Below are 22,347 nucleotides of genomic sequence, written 5' to 3'. Positions count from 1 at the left end.
AATGCTGTGTAATAGTCTTAATGAGCCATCTTTAAAAAGCAATTATAGTGCATTTTCAGCAGCCTCTTTCCTGAACAACAGTTGTGATGAGACCATCTCCCATGGTAATGGTTTAATATTATTTCTGAAATCAGTCTTATTTGAGGAATGTAGCATGAAAAAGGTCTGATTACTAGTAAACTTATTTTCCAATGTGTCTCTTTAAATGAGAAAACTATTGCCATTTCAAACGATGTTTGTGCGTGTGTGCATAAAGGTTCCTTTGGGGTGAATTGTAACATAAAGGCACTGCCTTGAAACTCATTAATGGTAAGTTGGCTTCCTTAGGCACGGAGGTCAGGTTTCAGCATGAGGTATGTAAAAATGAATAATATAAAGCAATGATAATAATGGTAATTACAAATCGCTCCCAAAGAAAACATTCAACGAAATGGTTCCAAATGTGCATATATTATTATTTTTATCATGTGCTTTAAAGTAAGATGTAGCCTAATGTACTGTGTAATAACGAAAGTATATGAATGAACACCTAATATCATCAACATGGAAATTCCCAAGTTATAGAACAGTGTTAGAAATGCGGGGGGAAGCACCATTTTCCCTTACCGTTCTGCGAGTGTCACAGACACAGCCTTGTGTTAATATTAGAGACTGTCAGAAGAGACATGAACTCCCCTGACTCCAGCCCTCTGCTCCGTGTACTAAAGACATATTGAACATTTACTGCTTGCAAAGACGACTTGCATCTCTACTAGAAGCACACAGTGACACTTGGACAGTTCAGAGAGAGAAAAGCCTGAAGCAAGAGATGAAAATGGGGCTCTGACCTTCCTCGCATATTTCTCCTTTGTAGCCTGGCACACAGATGCAGACCCCCATGATGCAGGTGCCGTGACCGAAGCATGTTGGGTCAATGCATTGCTCTTCTGGAACGTCGCACTCTGGCCCCTTCCAGCCATTTCGGCAGACACAGTGTCCTTTCTCGTATTCTCCATTCCCGCCACACAGCACAGGGCACGAATCTGAAGGTTGGCAAATGAACTTGTAGTGTTCTCAGAATGCTTTTAAAATCTCCAAAGGGGCAATTCTCTGTTGATTCTTATCTAATATTTCAGGCAAAAATTTGTACTATTTCTGTCTTAGCCTTTATTAAATAGGCACTTGTTTGTGATTACAAATAGAATTTTCCTCTTACGGGAGTGGAGTAAGGATAAGTGATGAAAATATAAATTTATGCCGAGTATTTGCTTTTGATCCCACCATACTTTTAAACAATTATTATTATTATCATTATTATCATCATCATTTCAAGCTAGTGTTTTTTTCTCTAATGGCTTTACTTCCTCAAACAGATGTATGCTACTTTTAGAAAGAAAACCCGAAAAATGTAAAAACTGATAAATAGGGGAGTTATTCATATTATGAAATGCTATCTTTAAAAAGTCGTACATTTAAATAGATTTATGCTGGACAGATGTTTACTCCCATGCCACCGCGTGCAGACCTTTATTAGAATACTTACTCTGCTTTGTCATTGTTGGCTCCCTATTAAAACTATGGGCTCCTTGAGGGCAGGGCCTACATCTTTTGTCTTATTCAATTTTTAATACCAGCCATCATCTTTATTCCTAATACCCATATTTACAAGACCTGTCATGCTCCTGGGAAGCAGCAAGTGCTATAGAATTCTCAGCTGAGCAGAATTTAATCCAAAGAAACTGAGTGCCTGGGAAACCTGAGATTAAAGCATTAGCAGACAGAGAACTGTGAGAATATACCAAAAAAGAGCAGAAAGCATCTCTACGGTAATAACTGTAAGCCTATGGGGAAACACAGTGTGACTTACCTAAAGCTTTTTAAGAATTAAACTATGGGCAAGTCTAGAAAACAGTAAAGTTTGCCAAGTTTAACTTCTGACTTGCCAGTATTTAATTTTTAAGCCTACTTACTGGTTCGGAGACTGCCTGTCCTTTTGAGTTTACATGGGTGTGTGTATAAGCAGTTACAGACGACTAGGTACAAATTCCACCTGTCAAGTAACCCTATTTCACCTCTTCGAGGATGCTTCTTTGCCCAATAAACTGGGATAACAGTAGCTCTACCTCACCAGGCTATCGCAGGAAGTATGAATCCGAAGAGGTAACAGAGTGTTTAGAACACTGTCTGGCAGGGTAAGTGCTCAACTTTTGGTTGTGGTGGTGGTGGCGGTGGGGTGGATACTGCTGCTCTTGTCATCGCTACTACTGCCCCTTCTCCTCCTCCTCCTATTGCTACTGATCCTGAGTTCTCAAATGACATGTATTTCCCTAAGCCAATTGGAGTAACAGAGCAACATTACCTCTCGCACAGTCAGGCCCAAGGAATCCTGGAAAACAATGACAATGGCCCGAGATACACTCTCCATTTCCATTGCAATTGGTTGAACAGTCATCCATTATTTCTAGTAATAGAGAGAAAAAGGAAAAAAATGAGCAAACTTCCAGGCTGTAGTGTCCTTAATTTTTTTTAAATTGTAAGAACTCTGGGCTTGTAACAATCTTGCCCTGTGCTGTCTTGGAGCACTTACTATTTAAAATCAGATGCCAAAGATTTTTGTAAGATGCAGTACCAAATTATTAAAAGGGCCCTGGAATTGCTGAATTGGCTATTCAAGAGTGAAACTAAAAACCAACCTCATCTCTAAAGTGCATAAAGGGTCTAGATGAATTGTATTCTTATGAGACATTCATGACAAAGCTAAAAATGTCCTAGGATTATAGGACTATAATCCTAGGACATTTATCAAAAGCAAAATGGGCTTAAAATTGCAACCCAAAAGACTCAGTCTACTGTTTATTTTTCAAATTTAGGTTTTAACAAACAAAAAATTTCTTCTCTATCATCTTAAAATGTTTAATCTACCATCTTGACAGCTTAAATATGATAATCAGTATTTCATTTTCATTAATAAGTGACAATGGAAGGCTTTTAAAGTAAGTGTTCATATTATGAGACTGAGTAAGTGTTCATATTAAATTCAACACCACTAAAAGCATTAGAACCTAAGCATTTTGTTGAGAAATGCTTTCTTGACTGTAAATGCTTATCAGGTCTCTGCCACTAATTTCCCTTCAATCCATTCTTAGAGAAGAATAGGTTTCAGGGGAATTGAGAAGGCTCTGAAGGTGCCCACAGGTAGTTCTGGTGACATAAAGATGTGCAGTGAGACAGAACTTTGATAATTCTTGTGGTAAGTAACTTGGCTGAAAAGGTATGAAGTTATACAAAAGTCAGGCTCCGACAATGACAAAAATTATTTCTAGTTTAAAATTGTATGAGAGCATAATAAAATCAAATTCCAAGTCCATGAACTATTATGGTATGTGTGCTTTCTTCTTTCAATTTTCTTTTTTAAATCATCTTCTCATTACTCCTTCTGGAAATTTTCCATACTTAGCATTCTTGGATTCAGAATTTTATGCTCTGGCCCATTAAACTCATACTTCTCGTATGTACCAGTTTTTCCTTTTCAATCCAAATTATCTACTTGGTCTAGTTTCACTTGCATAAGCTATTTCCAATTAGAAGGAGATATTCTAGGAAGTGGTCTTGGCAACTTCTACTCAACTATGAGAATTTATAATGAGGGTTGGGAAATAGCATTTCTTCAGTTGTGGCCTTTTGACCACCAGTATCAGGAGGATCACCGGAAGCACCTAAAATGCAGATGCCTAGGCTTCATTCCAGATCTCCTGAATCTGAAGGATGCAGCCCAGTGATCCACATTCTAACAAAAACCTCAGTTGACCCTGCAGATGCTCACTGCCTTAAAGCATTGCAAACCAACGCTTCAGATAGTAAACTTCCATAGTTAGACAACTTCTGATCTAGACTTGGAGTTCCACCTTGGGTAGAATAAAAGCAAGAGGAAGAAAGTGGTATCTAGTTTATTTGGGGAATGCTTAGAAAGCTGAGAATGAATCCAGTGGCTGTGTGGAGAGCCACCCTATTATCACGCAGAGGAGATTTTTCTTCTCACCCCCATGTGAATACATCAGATGGCTCTTTGCAGGTTTATGATAATCTGTTCTCTGATCCCTGTGTTCGAAAACTGAACTGGATAAGAAATTTATATCTGGCATTTGCTGCACTACAATTGGTCTGGCAGGAATGGAGCATTTGACAAAGAGCTACCCATTTTTAACTTGTTAAAACATTAGTTATTTTCATAAAATCATTAATTTATTTAAAAGGTCATTATAAAAAGGCACAAAGAGTTTTTTTTCATTCAAAGATGGAACAACCATTTCTCTATTTTCTACTTAATCCATCTTTCTTGTACCAAGCAATAGTGGCACTTTTTAGATCTACATTTGGATTTCCCCTGCCCTGGATGGTTAATAGGAGGCCCTAGAGGACACTTTCGAAGGTAAATATAGTTGAATTTAATTTCACACCAGCTCCTATTGACAACTTTATGGAAGCAGCCTTGTGGGAATGTAGCTATTGTAGAAAAAATGTTTAATAAAGTTCGCTATCAAAATAAATAAAAATCCCTCCATCTTATTGACTTATCTAAGATCTGTCCCTGGGCCCACACTGCTGCATGGAGCTTAACACCAGCAATGCAAGCGAGAAGAGAAGGCAATATAGGGAGGTTCTGGAAGCTGCTACCTCCACCAGGTATGAAAGATACACTGGGAGGAGGATGGCTACAGCAGGAGCACGTAAGTAACCAGAGGTGAAAAAGAATGTGTTTTTCTATTTACACTGGCCTCCATGAAATTTTGCCTTCCATCTTTTTAATCTTACTTCAGAATCGCTTCCTTGACCACAGTTCATTAGACTTGAGGAGGATTTTAAAGTTCTATGCATAAAACTCTGTTCTTCTTCCAGAGTCTAAAGCCCCTTGGTATCTGCATCTGCACTGATGGATGGGTTTTGTTTCTGGCAGGTTTTCTTATGGGAGGAACTCAAGGTAATGAATAGTCTGATCGAGTAATTTTGGTATAAAGGGCATGGGCTTTGGAATCAGACATACTGGGTGTCTCAAATCTCAATTTTGCCACTTGCTGGCTGTGAGAGTCAGATTATTTACTCATTCCAAGCCTCCATTTCCTTATTTATTATATAAATATCACTACACCTATGCTATCAGGGTTGTGATGAGAATCAAACAAGATAACTGAATGTAAAGTGTCTGGTACTGTGCTTGGGGGCAGAATGGCACTCCATAAATGGTATATATTATCATGTTACAGAGCAGGTTGGCTGAGATTAGGGGATATTGGCAACTCTGTCTATACTACTAGAAAATAATATATATTAATATAGGCCAGCGGCTAACCTATATTAGTTATTCAATAAATGTTGGTTGTTAATACTGTCTTGACCCTTATTAGTAGCGGACCAAATATAGTTAAGATCAATCAACTGATTCTAACATTATCATGAAAGAGAATGAACAGCATTTTAGCATAGTTTCATCATGCTAAGCTTAAATTGCTTAATCAAATATATTAGCCTCTTTTTACTATAATTAGGATAAATTATAAAAAACATAAAAAATAATGGGGAGAATTTAGAGTAAATAATTTAATACCTTTGATTTTTTTTCAGAAATTTACTTGGATTCTCTTTAAGTGGAATTGCAGGAAAAGTGTTTCTGTTGCTTCAGGAGAAGTAAAAAAAAGAAACCTGACTAGCATAAGGAAAAAGCAAATACTTTGTTGCATATGATACTGACAGCTTGGTATCTGGATAATAAGAATTCTATCTCAAAGGTTAGCTTCTTTTTGGGAGGAAGTAAGAGAGGGAAAAAAAAACTTCAAGCATGTTTCTGGGTCTATTGATTTTTGAAAGGTTAATAGTTGGGTTAGTGTTTTAACTTGAACTTAGTGGTAAGGATAACAAGAAGGGAGAACATCTTCACAAATATTTTAGATCTTCTAAATGCTTGATGTCTGAGGAGAAACTCAACCTCTCATAACTCATTGGCCTTTGCATTATCAAAATTGGGTCTTGACAGAAAAATATCATGAAAGCTAGATCTATTAAATCTGCTCCACTGAGTCTGTGAGCGTTGCAAAATAGTGTCATGACTTAAAATACTTTTTTCTAATTTAACAAATAACGTTGTCTTTTGAAGATGTAAAATCAGTGGAGTTTTTCTCCAGGGAAAAAATCATCAGTGCATTTTTATAGCCTTTCTGATTACTTTAGAGGAAAGTTTTTGATACTCTTATGGCTGGAATACCATTTTCTACTGACTCAAGGTCTTCAGCATCAAGTAAAAATAGAACATAATTGTTACAAAGAGCAGATGGTATATCTATTAACAGTCAACACATCTTTCTAAACATATGGTTGAACAGGTTAACTAAAGGATAAAGTGGTGAGAGTTGTATAGAAAACTGACAGCTGTAAAATATTTTCCCTTCTTTTAAAAGACATGTGTTTTAGGAAAATTCACACAGTAAAATACTGTGTCTATGAAATGTTTCCCCTCAGGGCTAAAAATTCTACAAGAAAGGGCTCTGAGTGACCCAAGTTATTGTCCCTAAGACTCTTCTCTAAATACTCTTAGATTGTATTTTGAAGGCACAATGGTTCTAGAACCAGCTGTGCTAAATAAGAACTGGACTGATGCTAGTTTTTCCACTACAAGAGGCATTTATCTGCCTTTTCTTTTCTTTTTTTTTTTATTATGTTATGTTAATCACCATACATTACATCATTAGTTTTTGATGTAGTGTTCCATGATTCATTGTTTGCGTATAACACCCAGTGCTCCATGCAGAATGTGCCCTCTTTAATACCCATCACCAGGCTAACCCATCCCTCCACCCCCTCCGCTCTAGAACCCTCAGTTTGTTTCTCAGGGTCCATAGTCTCTCATGGTTCGTCTCCCCCTCCGATTTCTCCCCCCTTCATTTTTCCCTTCCTACTATCTTCTTCTTCTTCTTCTTTTTTTTAACATATAGTGTATTATTTGTTTCAGAGGTACAGGTCTGTGATTCAACAGTCTTACACTGCCTTTTCTTTTCTAATAGCTCTTGAATTAACAGAGATTCTCTTGCTTACTCCCTACTTCCTTGAAGTTGTTCATCAATGCAGCCCTGGTAATATGATTATCCAGGTGATTATTCCTTTTGAAAACAAAAAAAGGTACATGGCAACTATCCTACAATAGCAGCAAATAATGCAGCATTAAAAAAATCTTAATCAGCATTTAAACAACATTAATGACAACAATATAAGCCTTTCTCATAGTGACCTATCTTGAATAAGGACTTTAAGGCAGAACGAGCAATGAGTTTAAACAACATCTGTATCACTTTAATCACTGATCTCTTTCTAGAACTCTGCTGTTAATTCAAAATAATTGTCAAGGCAGCTTACCGATTGCTGTGGTTAACACAAATACTTGCTCCATCTTTTTTCCATCATTGTAAAATGCCAGATACCAAGGCCCTTGGTCCATATACTCTATGAAACCGGTCTCTTGCAGTGAGGTTAAGATCAGGTTCCGAGGGGAGTGCTGGGTATCATCAGAGCCCTTAGAATCCTGCTTGACCAGTTGTTTTCCATCCATCAATTTTACAAAATCAAACTGGAACAAACACACACACAAATATGAGCCACTACTTTTACTTCTAGACTAATGAACAACTTTAACTTCAATTGCCCTATTTCACACTTCATACTTCTCTGAGGGAGGCAAAGTGAAAGAAGAAGTTATTCGTTCTTAAGTATACTTAAACACCCTTAGGCAAGAGAATCTTGATATTTTACTGAAGTATCAGATAAAAGATATTTGGAACCACACATTCCCCTCAAAAATGTGACCATGATCTTCTCTACAAATTCAAGAGTTTTACAGTTTTTAAAACAAGTAAACAGTCAAAAATTTGAGAACATTCATCATAATTTACTACCTTTGTGGTAGCATATTTAAATATTCAAAGAACCCCCTCTTTTCCTTTAATCAGTGGACAAGCACATGGCACACATTTCCTTGGACTTTTTTTTAAGAGTCACATTTGAATTCCCATACAGAAGGTAAGGTTTGGACTACAGTCATATCTGTTCAAAAAAAAGCAATCCCCTGATGATTATGATTCCTTATGCTACTTCTTAGATGGAGCAGGACCCCAAATGGGTTCGTGCAAGGAAGAGATAAGGGAAAAAAATGAGAGAAATCAGGTGGCTAACATTTATAGAAGGGCTTTGTAAACCATAGAGGTTTTACATATTTAAGTTATTATTAACAATAACAAGAAAAATTTTCTACCTGTAAGATAAAACCTCCCTTTTGGACTCATTTCCTTTATTGCTTTGCATTCTTCATTGGGACAAGGGGTCAAGGCCATATGGAGCCAGCTAAGGGGGGGAGTGTGGGCCCAAAAGCTAAATAAGATGAGGGGGTGGGGAAAGCTCACAATAATCCTGTTCCAGGAAACAGAATTCAAGTTTCAAGAGTATTTTCTTAAACTTTCTTTTCTGAATTTGTTCTGCTAAATGCTATTGCTTATTTCTCAATGTCATTTCCTTTTCATTCATCTGAGTGTGATTATTTTGGATATTTGCCCATTACAAACATTGCCTGCCTTTACATTTGACCCCCACATACCTTGCAAGTCACAAACCCTGAACTATTCATCCCACCGCCCTCTAGAAGGGTCAAGAAATACCTATAACATTAAATACCTGCGTGTGTGTAGGTGGAATGTTTCTTCTGCCATAAATTCCCAGCAGAGAGTCCTTGGCTAAAGAAATATTGAATTTCAGGTATATAGGATGGTGGATAGTAATCTGGAAACGCCAGAATAAGCCGGGTGGAATGGTCTGCATGACCTGTGCACCAATGTCAACTTCTCCAGTGTCTATCGCCCGTCCCTTCTGAAACACTGGTTTTAAAGGTAAAGAAAATTGCACATGATATTAATCTTAACGTATAAAGCAGTGGTTTTTAGTTTTTCAGCACAAATACATCAAAATGACTTCCTAAGCTCTTTTTTCCTCCCTACCCTACCTGTATTTCAAGGCTTTACCCAAATCAAATATCTTCCAAGGAGCCTTCCACAACCAACCAATGTACCAGTCTCTTCCTTCTCTTGAACTACTATTGCATTTATTTCCATCATTTGATTCATTTTCACCACTATTTAGTGAGCATGGTCTGGGTAGCTACAGGAGATACAACGATGAACAAGATGCAGTTCTTGCGCTCAAGGAGTTTTGAATACATGAGAGGAAATAGGACACATGTACAAGTAACCATGTTGTAAAGGAAAATAAGTGCTCTGGGTATTCAAAGGAGTAAAGGGTATTTGGTTGGAGGATACTCCTCATTCTTAGCTGTCTCTATGCCTTTTAACATCCTTTATTTTTCTTCTTAGTATTTATCACCTCCTAAGAAACCACATGTTTTACTTGTCTATTGCCTATTTTCTCCCAATAGAATATAAGCTCCATGAGGCTGTGGCTGTTTTGTTCCTTGCTTTATCCCCAGTAACTAGAAGAATGTACGCAGTCTATGCTCCATACATATTTATTCAATGAGTGAATGAATGAGAAAAGGGTATTTATGGGAAGTAGTACTGAAGAGGGGCCTTAAAGGGGGGAGAAGATTTCAACAGAGCTGTTGAGAAGAATGTTCCACAGGGAAGGAACTCTGTACCAAAACAAAGAGGAGAGAAACTTCTAAAGCTATGGTGTAGGGTATGTGCCTATAGAGAGCAGTTGAAGATAGGGCTGGAGGGAAAGGATGGCATCATAGGGCCTTGAGTGCCAGTCCTGAGGGTTTATCAAGTAAAGGATGGAAAGCCATTAAAGATTTTTAAGAAGAGGGGAAATATTTGGGTACATTAGAAAGACTAATCTTGAAGCAGAAGGTAGGATGATTTAGAGCAGGGAAACACAGGGATGATAGAGAATTATGGAGCAATAATTCAGGCCTAATGATATAAAGATCTAAATTTACAGTGGGCTCAACAGTTCACATGGGATAAGTCCATTCCAGTCAACTGTAAAATAAACAAGTGGGACTACATCAAACTAGAGGGCTCTGCACAGCAAAAGGAACAATCAATAAATTGAAAAGGCAACCTACAGAATGGGAGAAAATTATTTGCAAACCATATATCTGATAAGGGTTGAATATCCAGAATATATAAAGAATTCATACAACTAAATAGTAAAAAAGCAAATAATCCAATTTAAAAATGGGCAAAGGACTTGAACATTTTTTCAAAAAAGACATACTAATGGCCAATAGGTATATGAAAAGGTGCTCAACATCTCTAATCATTGGGGAAAATGCAAATCAAACCCATAATGAGCTATCACCTCATACCCTGTTAGGCTGGCTATTATCAAAAAGATAAGAAATAACAAATGTTGTAAGGATGTGGAGAAAAGGGAACCATTATACCCTTACACACTGTTGGCGGGTATGCAAAATGGTACGGTTGTTTTGGAAAACAGTATGGTGGGTCCTCAAAAAATAGAACTACCATATGATCCAGCAATCCCACTTCTGGGTATATATCCAAAGGAACTGAAATCAAAATCCTGAAGGGCTATCCACACCACATTCACTGCAGCAATACTCACAACAGCCAAGATATGGAAAGAACCTAAATATCCTTTGATGGAAGAGTGGATAAAGAGAATGTGATGTGTATATTATATATATACACACAATATACAATACATATATGTATAAAATACTCCATTGTGTGTATATATATGTACACACACAGGCAATGAAATATTATTCAGCTGCCAAAAAAAAAAAAGAAGGAAATCCTGCCATTTGCTACAACATGGATGAATCTGGAGGGCATTATGCTAAGTAAAGTAAGCCAGACAGAGAAAGACAAATCCTGCATGATATCGCTTATGTGTGGAATCTATAAAAGAATAAAAGCCAATTTCATAGAAACAGAAACTAGATTGGCTGCCAGGGCTGGAGGGAGGGAGAAATGGGGTGATGTAGGTCAAAGGGTACAAATTTTTAGTTATAAGAGGAGCTCTGACAATCTAACGTAGAGCAAGGTGACTATAGTTAATAATACAGTATTATATACTTTAATGTTGTTGAGAGTAGATCTTAAGCATTCTTACCACACCAAAATGTTAACTATGTGAGGTGATGGATGTGTTAATTATCTTGACCTTTTTAATCATTTCTACATTGTATAGATATATGAAATCAGCACATTGTATACTTTAAATATATACAATTGTACTTGTCAATTTTTGCTCAATAAAGTTAAAAAAATCACATATTATTGAGGAAGTATAAAACTGGGTTATCCTAAAGAATGATACAAATATCAATGAACTTCAGATTATTATAAATTTTAAAAATCTTATTGTACTTTCAAGCATAAATACTAAAAAATAAAAATCTATTTTTCAAGCTAGCATAGAGAAAATAATACTGAGATAAAAATAATTTATCTAAACTAAGGCAAGAAAGGGAAGGCACAGGCTGGATGGATCAATTAGAAAACGTGAAGAAGATGGAAGATAAATTATAATAAAATAAAGAGCAATGAACTGAATGCTTATGTTAAAAGGCAAGAGTCATCACTCTGAATTAAAAAGTAAAATCTGAAGACATATATTTTACAAAAAAATATATTTAAAATATAAAAAGACTGATTTATAATAATAAAAGTTATTTTCTCAGGAAGAAAAAAAAGAAAGAAGAAAGAAGACAATGTAAAGGAAGATTCTAGTGCAGCGCTTCTCAAACTTGAATGTGCTTAAGGAAGGACGTCTTGCTAACATGCAAATTATGATTCAGTAGGTCTGAGGTCGGATATTTCTCACAAGTTCCCAAGTAATGCCCATGTTGCATGATCCATAGCCTACGTATTGAAAAGCAAGGTTCTTAGGATGCTGGGATGCTAGGTATGGAGGCTAAGGAAGGGTCAAAACTGGCCCCATGGTCGTTGAGTTCGGGTGACTCAGACAATACCAGTAGCAAAAACAAGAAACCTAGAAGGAGCTGGTTAGTGTGAGAGGATGTCGAGTTTGGACAAGCAGATCTTTATTATTTATCACCATATTTTCTAATTATTTCTGATGTGCTAGTTTATTATATGTTTCTGTGGAATTCTCTGTTAAGTGGTGGTGGGGAGGGAAGGGATAGAAGAGGAGGGGCAAGAATCAGTTTGCCTTGGTTTTAAGCCACAAGGATCACACTTCAAGAAGGAAAATTCATTTTGGTCTCATTTCATACTGCCTTTATATTTTTCAGCCATCAACTCTTTCTCCACACCAAACACAGTTTAAAAACACACATGGTCTCTGTCCTTTTGTTCATTTGCTATAAAATTAACAGCCCATTAAGAAACACACCTGCAGTGGCTTTATTCAGAGGCCAATGCCTTCTAGCTTTTAACTCCCTAAAATACCTCCATTATTGCTTTTTGTGTTAAGGCCAAGAGTAATAACTATTTTAAGAATGTTCACTGTTAACTGTTAATAATAGATTTTAAATGCAATTTTGAACATAATTATGTATTACAGGACACATAATTTTGTGGAATTGACATTTATAATAAAATATGCCCTTTGAGATGATAAATGACCAACTGAGGACCTTATTTTTCACTGAAAGTTACTTTTTCCCATGTGAGACAGAACGGTCTTGTCCCCAAAGTGTTGATTATGCATTTAACTCTTAGGGTCCTAGAGCTGACAGATGTCTTCAAAGAGCAGACAATTAACAGACCGTGTTTATGCGGATACTTCTGTTCTCAACTTAATGTTCAGTTTGTTCAATTGCTATCCTCGTCAGGGGCTCTTATCACTTCTTAAAATGCATCATTTGGTTGTTCAAACACTATTATAAATAGAAAATAATTTAAAATTAGGTTCAACAAACACTATTTTAAAGGGGCTACAAAGAGCCTTTAATGAATGCAGACACTGTCTTTTTAAAAAATCAGGGCAAAACTGGCTGATGGACATTAACCTTTATATACGAGCCTTACCAAATGCTACACCATGTCTTCCTTCTGCACTTTATAGCATCATATACTGCATAATGAGGCTACTTAAATGTTATTCACTAAATCAAAAGAAACTCGTGAAGTTGTGTTGTTGGAGCTTCCTGGTTACCAGTGTTAGTAAATATCTGAAGCATCTATACTAAGTCATTTAGAAAAATGCTTTTAAAAGATGGTCTTACCCTTTGAGAGCCTGCATCACAGTTAAAACAAGATAGATGAAGAGACATGACAACATGAATGAACATGTGGACTGTAATTTAAATAAAAATAGCATAGCAAGAGAGTTGCCACAATTTGGTATTAAAGAGAAATTCTCACAGCTTGCAGATGGAAAATTTCTCAGCCTCTAACCTTTAGCGTTGAGTACATCAGAAAGGGGGATGTCTCCCTGCTAGCAATCTACATCACTAAATAGCCTGCTCCATTTTATCTTCTCTCGAAATTTGTTACGGGTTACAATGTAGTGGCTCTTAATTAATTTACTATTTCATTTTTTTCTTAATGTAGCTCAAAGGGGAAAACTAAAGAGAAGAAAATGACCTGCAGAAAAACAATACGGAATGTGATTTCAGGAAGACATTCTGCGCCAGGATAAGGAAGTGGAATCATTTTGTCCAAACTTAACATGGACTCTGAGCCCTCATTTGCAAAGTGTCAGCAGCAGAGCTCAAATACAGCACGAAGGTCCGGATTCTGTAACATGAATGTTTAATTGTCATTTAATCACTCAGACCGCTACAGCCCTATTGGAAGGTCCAGGAAGAGCGTGTTCTCCAGTAGCGGAGCACTCCCTTGCAGAAATGTAAGAGGATGAGCAGACAGCCCCGGATCCGATCAAACTGTGCAGTGCTGTTGTTATCACAGTCCCACCAATATCCCCCAATTTAGTTTGAGCTAAACACTCTCTTTATAGCTTGCAACACAGGCATCAACTGCTGAGTGGTAAAAACCTATGACAGATAGGCCGTGTGGAAGGATGGCAAGCTAACTGACGGTTGCTTAGTTCAAAAGGAAAAGGTCAAGCTACCTGGAAGGTAAATACAGAGGCCCGGAGTTGGTGACAGACACTGTGCGCAGTGGCTGTATCGACTAAACCAAGGATTCGTTATCTCTAGACTCAGACACATACCTGAATACTAAGACCATAATTATTAACAACATTGTCCTTGTAAGACAGGGGTAAGTAACTCTAGGCTGGACATATACATGTATTTATTTTTTCTACTTGATGTAGCTAGACTGGATTTAATGATCCTGCACAAAACTCAGTGAAACATGAGTAGAAGATACTGACATGCAGTCATTAAAAAGATTCTAATATCAGGTCCTCGTGTAAAACTGACCAGGTTAAAGGCTGTGGTGTTGTCTGTAACAGCAGTCTTAGCAGTCTTTTAAGGGATTTGCAAGTTCCATAAAATGTATCTAAGCTAAGAAGATAACCGGCTGTATTAACTGAAGGGAATGTTGTCCAAAGGGATGAAAAAGAAACATGCCTTAAGATCATATTTGCCCTTCACGTCATCCTATAGCACGTTCAAAATCCTCAAAAGACATCAACAAATACCTTTGGTGTGGTCTTTCACCTGGATTAGTCCTAGTGTGTGTCTCATGGCTTAAGTATCATCTTCCTTTTGTTCCTTCAAACATAATAATTGTTTCACAGTTAACAGATCATTATGAAATTTAGAGTATCAGAGCTTGGAAAAAATGGGGAGGTAAAATGAACCCCTAATCCCTGTGATCAAAAGCTGCCAAGAGATATAAAGGGGACAGTGAGAACCTATCCTACCCTTCCCATCTAAGTAGCCATGTATAATTTTCTTTACATGAACTGTTGAAGAAAAATATGTATTCAACTCTCAGTTCTTCAGGGAGAGATTTTCCAGATTGTGTATTACACATGCTTTTTATTTCAGTTCTATAACCCAGGAGTATGCAGGAGAAAGAAAAGGAAGAATGAACCTTGTACATAGTAGGCACTTGGTAAATATTGTTTGGATGAATTAATAAAATGGTAATTTTGATGATTTACTTAGTAATGTTGATCATTTACTTTGACATTTCAGTACAAGGTTTAGTGGGAGGAAGAACTGAAACATCTCCACACAAAGGCCTTTGGGAATTAACTGTGAATAAAATATGTTTAGAAATAAAATACCCCTGCCTTCTTGACACTGATAATAGATAGCTGATTGTGTGGAAAAGTCCATTAGCAAATATTACACTTGAGAAATACATTAGTATGTAAGTGTAAACAATTACGTCCAGACACTGAAATACTTCAGATTCCAGTACAGTAGCTCATCTAGTATTACATACATCTCAGATGGAAGTGAAATGGTCTTGTTAAAATCTCACCATTAATTAAAAGACTAATTTTGAATTGCATTTTGACCCTGTATATCTGTTTGTTGAACAGATTATTGTTTAAAAGACTCAATTCTCTGATTTTTAGAAGTACTTAAGTTCTGTCATAAGGATTTCCACTTTCCTAAAATTTTTTTAAAAATTTCAGTTCTTCTGGTGTGTTATAATGACCATTAAATAGTATTCACAAACATTAGTTTCCAAATTTCAGGCTCTCCTGACTTGATATACAATCTCACACAATGAAACACAAATTACATTTGTAGAATCTCAGTCTGTGGATTATTACCAATGGTACATGAAGTGGTCAATGTCTTTGAATTTCTTTGGTGAAAACTTGAATCGATATAAAACTCAAATTTATCATCACATTTTTGCATATTTAAACATTGACTCAGAGTCATGGGTCAACATGGTATAAAAGATCTCTGTAAAAGAATATAATATTGCCACTAGCAAAAAAAAACAAAAACAAAAACAAACATATTCAAAGGTTAATGAATAAATATGGACCATGCAATGAAAAGTCAAAAAAGGGAATTAAAGAAAGGATTTCCACTTATAATATCATAAAAAAAAAATAAAAAAACTTAGAGATAAATTTAACAAAAAAAGCTGCAAGTTAAGGTGCCTGAGTGGCTCAGTTGTGTGAGTGTCCAACTTTTGGTTTCAGCTCAGGTCATGATTTCAGGGTCCTGGGATGGAGCCCCAGATTGGGCTCCATGTTCAGTGGGGAGTCTGCTTGAAGATTCTTTCCTTCTCCCTCTGCCCCTCCCTGCCCCCAGCTCACACTGGCTTGCGCACTTTCTCTCCCTCTCTAAAATAAATAAATCTTTTTTAAAAAAGTTGCAAGACTTGTACACTGAGAAATACAAAACATCACTGAAAGAAATTAACAAAGGCCTAAATAAATGGAAACATCCATATTCATGGATTACAAGATTTACTATTATTAAAATGGCAATACTTCCTAAACTGATTGACAGATTCAATGCAATCCCTATCAAAATTCTAACTCCTATTTTCCAGAAATACACAAGCTGAGCTAAAATTCATCTGGAAATTCAAGGAATCCATAATAACTAAAGCAATCTTAAAAAAATAGGAAAACACTGGAGGCCTCACACTTCCTGATTTCAAGACTTATTACAAAGCTACAGTAATCATACTGGTATTACAATAGATATATAGATCAATGGAGTAGAATTGAGAGTTAAGGAATAAAACATCATATTTGTGGTCAGCCGAATTTCAACAAGGGCACCAAGACAATTCAATGAGGGAAAGAAATTCAACTAGTGGTGATGGACAAGTAGATATCCACAAACAAAAGAGTGAAGTTGAATCAATCCCTCATACCATATACAAAAATTAACTCAAAATGGACCAAATATCTACATTTAAGAACTAAACCTATAAAATTCTCAGATGAAAACACAGGCATAAATCTTTGTGACCTGGAGTTTGATATAGGTTCTTAGATATGATATCAAAAGCACATAAAACAAAAGAAAAAATAGATATATTTGACTTTGTCAAAATTAAACTTTTGTGCCTCAAAGGACACCATCAAGAAAGTCAAGAGACTGCCTACAGAATGGGAGAAAATATTTGCAAATCATATATTGGAAAAGAGGCTTGTATCTAGAATACATTAAGAAGACTTACCAACTCACCAATAAAAATACAAATAAACCAATTGAAAAATGGGCAAAGGATGGAATAGACGTTTCTCCAAAGAAGAAATACAAATGGCCAATAACACAGGAAAAGGGGCTCAACATCATTAGTCATCAAGGACATGCAAGTTAAAACCACAATGAGATACCACTTCATACCTGCTAGGATAGCTAAAATAAAAATGATAGACAATAACAAGTGTTGACAAATGTGGAGAAATTGGTACCCTTTTGCCCCTGGCCTCTCAAAAAAACTGAAAACAGGTGTTCTTACAAAAACTTGTACATGAATGCTTATAGCATCATTATTTATAATAGCCAAAAAAGAAGTGAAAATCCACAAAAGGTCCATCAATTGATGAGTGGATAAACAAAATATGGTATACTCACACAGTGGAATATTATTCAACCATAAAAAGGAATGAAGTATCCATACATGCCACAACATGGACAAACTTTGAAAACATTATGTTAACTGAAAGAAGCCAGATACAAAAGAATACACATTATATGATTCCATTTATATAAAATGTACACATAGGCAAATCTATAAAGACAGGAAATAAATTAGTGGTTGCCAGGGGCTGGGGAGAAGTAGGGATATGGGGTAAATGCCAATGCCTATGAGGTTTCTTTTCGGTGTGATGAAAATATTCTAGAATTAAATAGTGATGATGGCTACACAACTCTGAATATGCTAAGAATTGCCGAATTGTACACTTTAAATTGGTGAATTATATAGTATGTAAATTAACAAAGCTGTTCCAAAAGATATGGTTCTAAGCTCTAAATTGGCATGCAGAGCCTGCACACACACACACACACAAACTATCATGACCTGTCATAAGAGTTTTGATGTGTTTCCAAGTGGTTTTAGATGGTCATCTACCTAGAAGCTGAACTGTCTCTTGGTCAGTATTTTGGAACATGTAATTGGTAGCACACAGTTAGGGGTGCCTATTTTCTATATTTTTATACAATGTTAGACGTTAGTTATATGTAGATTATCATCATCACATCCTTCTGGACTTTGGAATGGTGGCAGGAGGGCTGGTCATGGCTCAATTTATCCAGCACCCCCTTTTGTATCTTAGAATGTAAGTTCCCAGAGGACAGGGCAGTCATGGCTGTCTAAAATCTTGATGTCTACTTACCGGGCATTTAATAAAGGCAATTATATTATGACCCACCTATCCCATAGTTGAGAGTCATAAGGGGGTTATACAACTTCTTGTTCTAGGCCTCGGGAAAAAGCAGCAGCCTGCAGAGGCACCAGTTCTCATGGGTTGTTGTATTTGCTATCACCTTTAATTTCTATCTTTAAGGAACCTGGAAAATCTTCAATAATATCAGATTAAAACTTCTTCTCACAAGCAAGACTCACTACACATAGTAACAATAATACTGGTGTGCCTGGGTGGCTCAGTCGGTGAAGCATCTGCCTTCGGCTCAGGTCATGATCCCAGGGTCCTGGGACCGAGCCCCACGTTGGGCTCCCTGCTCAGCAAGGAGTCTGCTTCTCCCTCTCCCTCTGCTGCTCGCCCCCGCTCATGCTCTCTATGGAACACTTACTGGGTCCTCTTTTGGAACTCCTACCTCTCTCATTTCCGTAATATCAAAATGCCTCTCTCATACTCAGTGTGCCATAAAATTCCGTGTCCCAGTTTCTCTCTGAGGCTCCTCCCTCATCTTTTCTCCTGTCCAGACTTTGGTCCCTTCACTCTCTCTTTTCTTACTGGCATCCTCAATGTCTCCCTCTCTACTGGTTTCTTATTCTTTGTCTTCAAACAAGCACAAGTCTCTCTTTAAAAAAAAAAAACAAAAAACTAAAATGACCCAACTGCCCCTTCATCTAGTTATCATACTATTTATCTCCTTCCTTTCCTTGCCAAGCTGTCTCCATCTGCTGCCTCTATTGCTTCATTATCCATTTACCACTTAGGCTATTACCATCTGCATTTCCCCCCACTACTCTATTAGTCCATTCTCCTAAATATGCGCTCTTTAAGGTCAACTTGGATTGATTTTTCTGGTTTCTCAAGGCCCAGCTCAAACTACTTCTGTGATAAACAATCATCTTTTCATCTTTTGTCTTTTAATCCCCTTAATAACCTAACCATCCTATTTCTATTTCTGTACACCAGTTGGTTGCGTGTTATTTTGCATTGTGTGTGCATGTATGCGTGTTTCCTCCAGCTCTCCTGTTGAATAGGATGTTTCTCAAGGGCAAAAGCTATGTCTTCTGCTTCATTTGTGAGTGTTCCATAGTACTTAGTACAGTTAAAATAGCATCTTGACTCATATAGCACTAAAAATCATGAACTTCTACACTTGTAAATACTAAGATTTCATTTTTCTTCCCTTGCTATTATTTTCATGGAAAGGCTGGGGTAGTCAAGAATCATTTCTCCTACAATCTAACTTTCTGCTTTTATTCTTCCTGCTCTCTGAGCCACTGGCAATGGGAATATGGTATCTACGTACAGTTCTGGTCAAGATACCCTTGGTGGGATATATAATGGACACAGGAACTGTGTGCATTAAATGCAGGAACTCTAAGATTTTGTTTTCAAAAACAAATTAAAACAAACAAACAAAAAAACAAAAACAAATTTTACATATGAGAATCACCTTTGACTTTATGCAAAAGCTAGTAAATGTTTGAACTTCCTCCAAAAATAATATAGGCAGAAAGATATAAACAGATACTCAACAGAATTAGGAACACACATGGCTGGTAAATTTCTACAATGTACTGTTTCTCTCAAAAAACTATGATGGTAGGGGCACCTGGATGGCTCAGTCAGTTAAGCGTCTGCCTTCGGCTCAGGTCGGTCTTGGGATCGAGCCGCACATTGGGATTGAGCCCCACACTGGGCTCCCTGCTCAGTGGGGAGCCTGCTTCTCCCTCTCCTCCCTGCTCATGCTGTCTCTCGCTATCTCTGCCTCTCTCTCTCAAATAAATAAAATTTTAAAAAAATTAAAAAAAACTATGATAGTATAAAGATGTTCTGGGAAGATCCCCTAGCTTTAGAAGGACTATTCCAGGAGGATCAATATGCCATTCCATAGCACACCACTTAGCGCCCCTGTCAGATGTATACTATTAGGCTAGAAGGACCACGAGGTAGATACATTCCACAGGAAAGGTGTTATTTAGTTAAACAAACAAACAAACAAAAGTAAAATGAGGATTAAAATGAAACAAGAAGGAAACATTAAACATATATGACCAAGAACATTTAACATGAATTTTTTATACCGTAAATATGTTTGCCTTTTAGCATAGTGAACCCTTTCCATAAATCTGTTTTAGAAGTCAGGTCTCCAGTATGCTTTAGAAAAGCTTTTGTTAAAACTGAAGTATATTGATAAAGTGATTTAATATAGTTGAAAACAAGCTGCAACACTCTAGCTGGGCCCCCTGAAACCATGTATTAGAGAAACATCTATATAGCATTATAGGAAACATTTACTGTAATTTGCCATCAATCTTTAAAAATAATAATGTTACGCTCCCAACATTGTTGTCTTTGTTAGTGCATTACTACTATTTTATTCATGTGGTTTGTTGTGCTTATATGAATTATTCCCAATTCTACCACAATGTCCTGGGCTCTAATATCCTTTAAGTAAAAGATACTGAAACTATGGGTTGACTCAAAGGGCAGCTGAGTGCATTTTAATATCCACATGTCCTATGAACCAATATTGAAGAACCACAGAATTATACTGCAGGACTATGTTCCATCTGAATGCACAGTGATTACCTGGGTGGGGTTGGTGCAGTTCTTCACTTTTGTACCACAAAATGAATCTTTACCTACTGGCTGGGTCTGCAAAGTAAAGGTCAGTGAAACTACAAGTAAATCCGAAATTCAAGCTTTTATTTATGGTCTGCAATTGTCATTGAATAAATTGCCTCCAATATAACAAATATGCCACAGATAAAACAAAACAAAACACCCCAACAACAACAAAGCCAAAAAACAAGCAACACACACACACACACACACACACACACACACACACACACACACCCCTCTCTAGCTACGTCTACAATGAAAGTTCATGAAAGGTACGTTTGGGCTGTTAACTTTCCATTCCCAAGGTGTGTGTGTTCTGCTTTGAGGAGGAGAGTCTCGCTGAACTCAGGTCTTTGAAGGGAAATATAAGATTTGCAAAGTACTCTTACGGAAAAGATATACATTTGACTGTATGCATGCAGATTTTTAATCAAGACAGCTGTTACTTAAACAACTGGCCTTGAGAAAAGAAGTTTTAAAAGAAGAAGGAAGAGGCTCAAAGAAAGGTCTTGAGCTAACACTAAGGAAAGACTAGATCCGCCTTTCAGCTACCCAATGTAGCTATGGCTATTACGCAAGCCAAGTCTCTTAACCTTCTTGTGTTTTCCTTTTTAAGTGTAAAACAAGGGTAACAATAGCTGCTACAGCATAAAACTGGTATGTGAATAAAAGACATTATTTTGAAATTGTAAATGCTCTTTAAGTGCAGACTGTTGTTACATACATGTCAAAAATCCAAACTTATAAGGCAGAAAACTGGGAATTAATTATTTGAATTACAACAGAATTCTCTGCAAGTGATTTAAATGGCAAAGGGGATTACACATTTTACAGACATACATTTCAACCATTTTCCAGGAGTGTACACGCCTTTTGCAAAAACAGGTCCACTTTTATTTGGAATGGCTAATTGTTCTTCCTTAACTGCAGAATTTGAATTCACGGACTCATAATGTACACAGCTGGAGGGGACCTTAGAGATAAGCCAGTCCCATGGAGTATCACCCCTTGTTTTACAAAGCTTTAGCAGCTGGGAGGAGAATGGAGGGCAAAGAAAGGAAAGGGGAAGGCAGGGGGAAGTGTGGCAGGAATCTGACCCCCCTCCTATTTTATCTGGAGAGATGTGGCTTTTATCTGTTTTTCATTTGTGCTTTCTGGGTAAGATATAAATTGCAAAATGTGTTTCCCTGCCCACTATCCTTCCTCCACTCCCTAAAAGTTTTAAAGCTGGAGGAGAGCAGAATTTGCCCCTCACAATATGATTCTTTGACAGAAGGATCATCTTGAAGAAACAGCAGACATAGAAAAACCATGTAGAGGTTCCCCTTTTGTGAGGAGACATTTACATTTATAAGGGAAATCACCATGTGTAAGGGTGTCAACCTCTCTGTACCACGAAGATGTGCCTAAATCTCTAGAAACTCATCAGTGGAGAAGGAGAGGACTTAAATCTGCCTACCAGCCATACTCTAGCTCACTGTGCTT

General features: G+C 37.0%; 1 protein-coding gene across 3 annotated transcripts in view; it reads right to left on the bottom strand.

Annotated features, from left to right (window-relative positions):
- The window catches only part of TENM1 (teneurin transmembrane protein 1), a 774,784-nt gene that overhangs the window by 239,279 nt on the left and 513,158 nt on the right, over positions 1-22,347 (bottom strand). For all 3 annotated transcript variants that reach the window (XM_078065077.1, XM_078065079.1, XM_078065078.1), the window contains 4 exons: positions 8,689-8,888; positions 7,381-7,591; positions 2,339-2,440; positions 828-1,022 (listed from right to left, as the gene is read on the bottom strand). In XM_078065077.1, coding sequence (XP_077921203.1) covers positions 828-1,022; positions 2,339-2,440; positions 7,381-7,591; positions 8,689-8,888 — 708 coding nt within the window. The remainder of the gene's footprint in view (positions 1-827; positions 1,023-2,338; positions 2,441-7,380; positions 7,592-8,688; positions 8,889-22,347) is intronic.

Source organism: Halichoerus grypus, chromosome X (assembly GCF_964656455.1).
Source record: "Halichoerus grypus chromosome X, mHalGry1.hap1.1, whole genome shotgun sequence".
Classification (NCBI taxonomy): domain Eukaryota; kingdom Metazoa; phylum Chordata; class Mammalia; order Carnivora; family Phocidae; genus Halichoerus; species Halichoerus grypus.
Note: the sequence above shows the minus strand (reverse complement) of the source record. Positions and strands in the feature narration are given on the sequence as shown.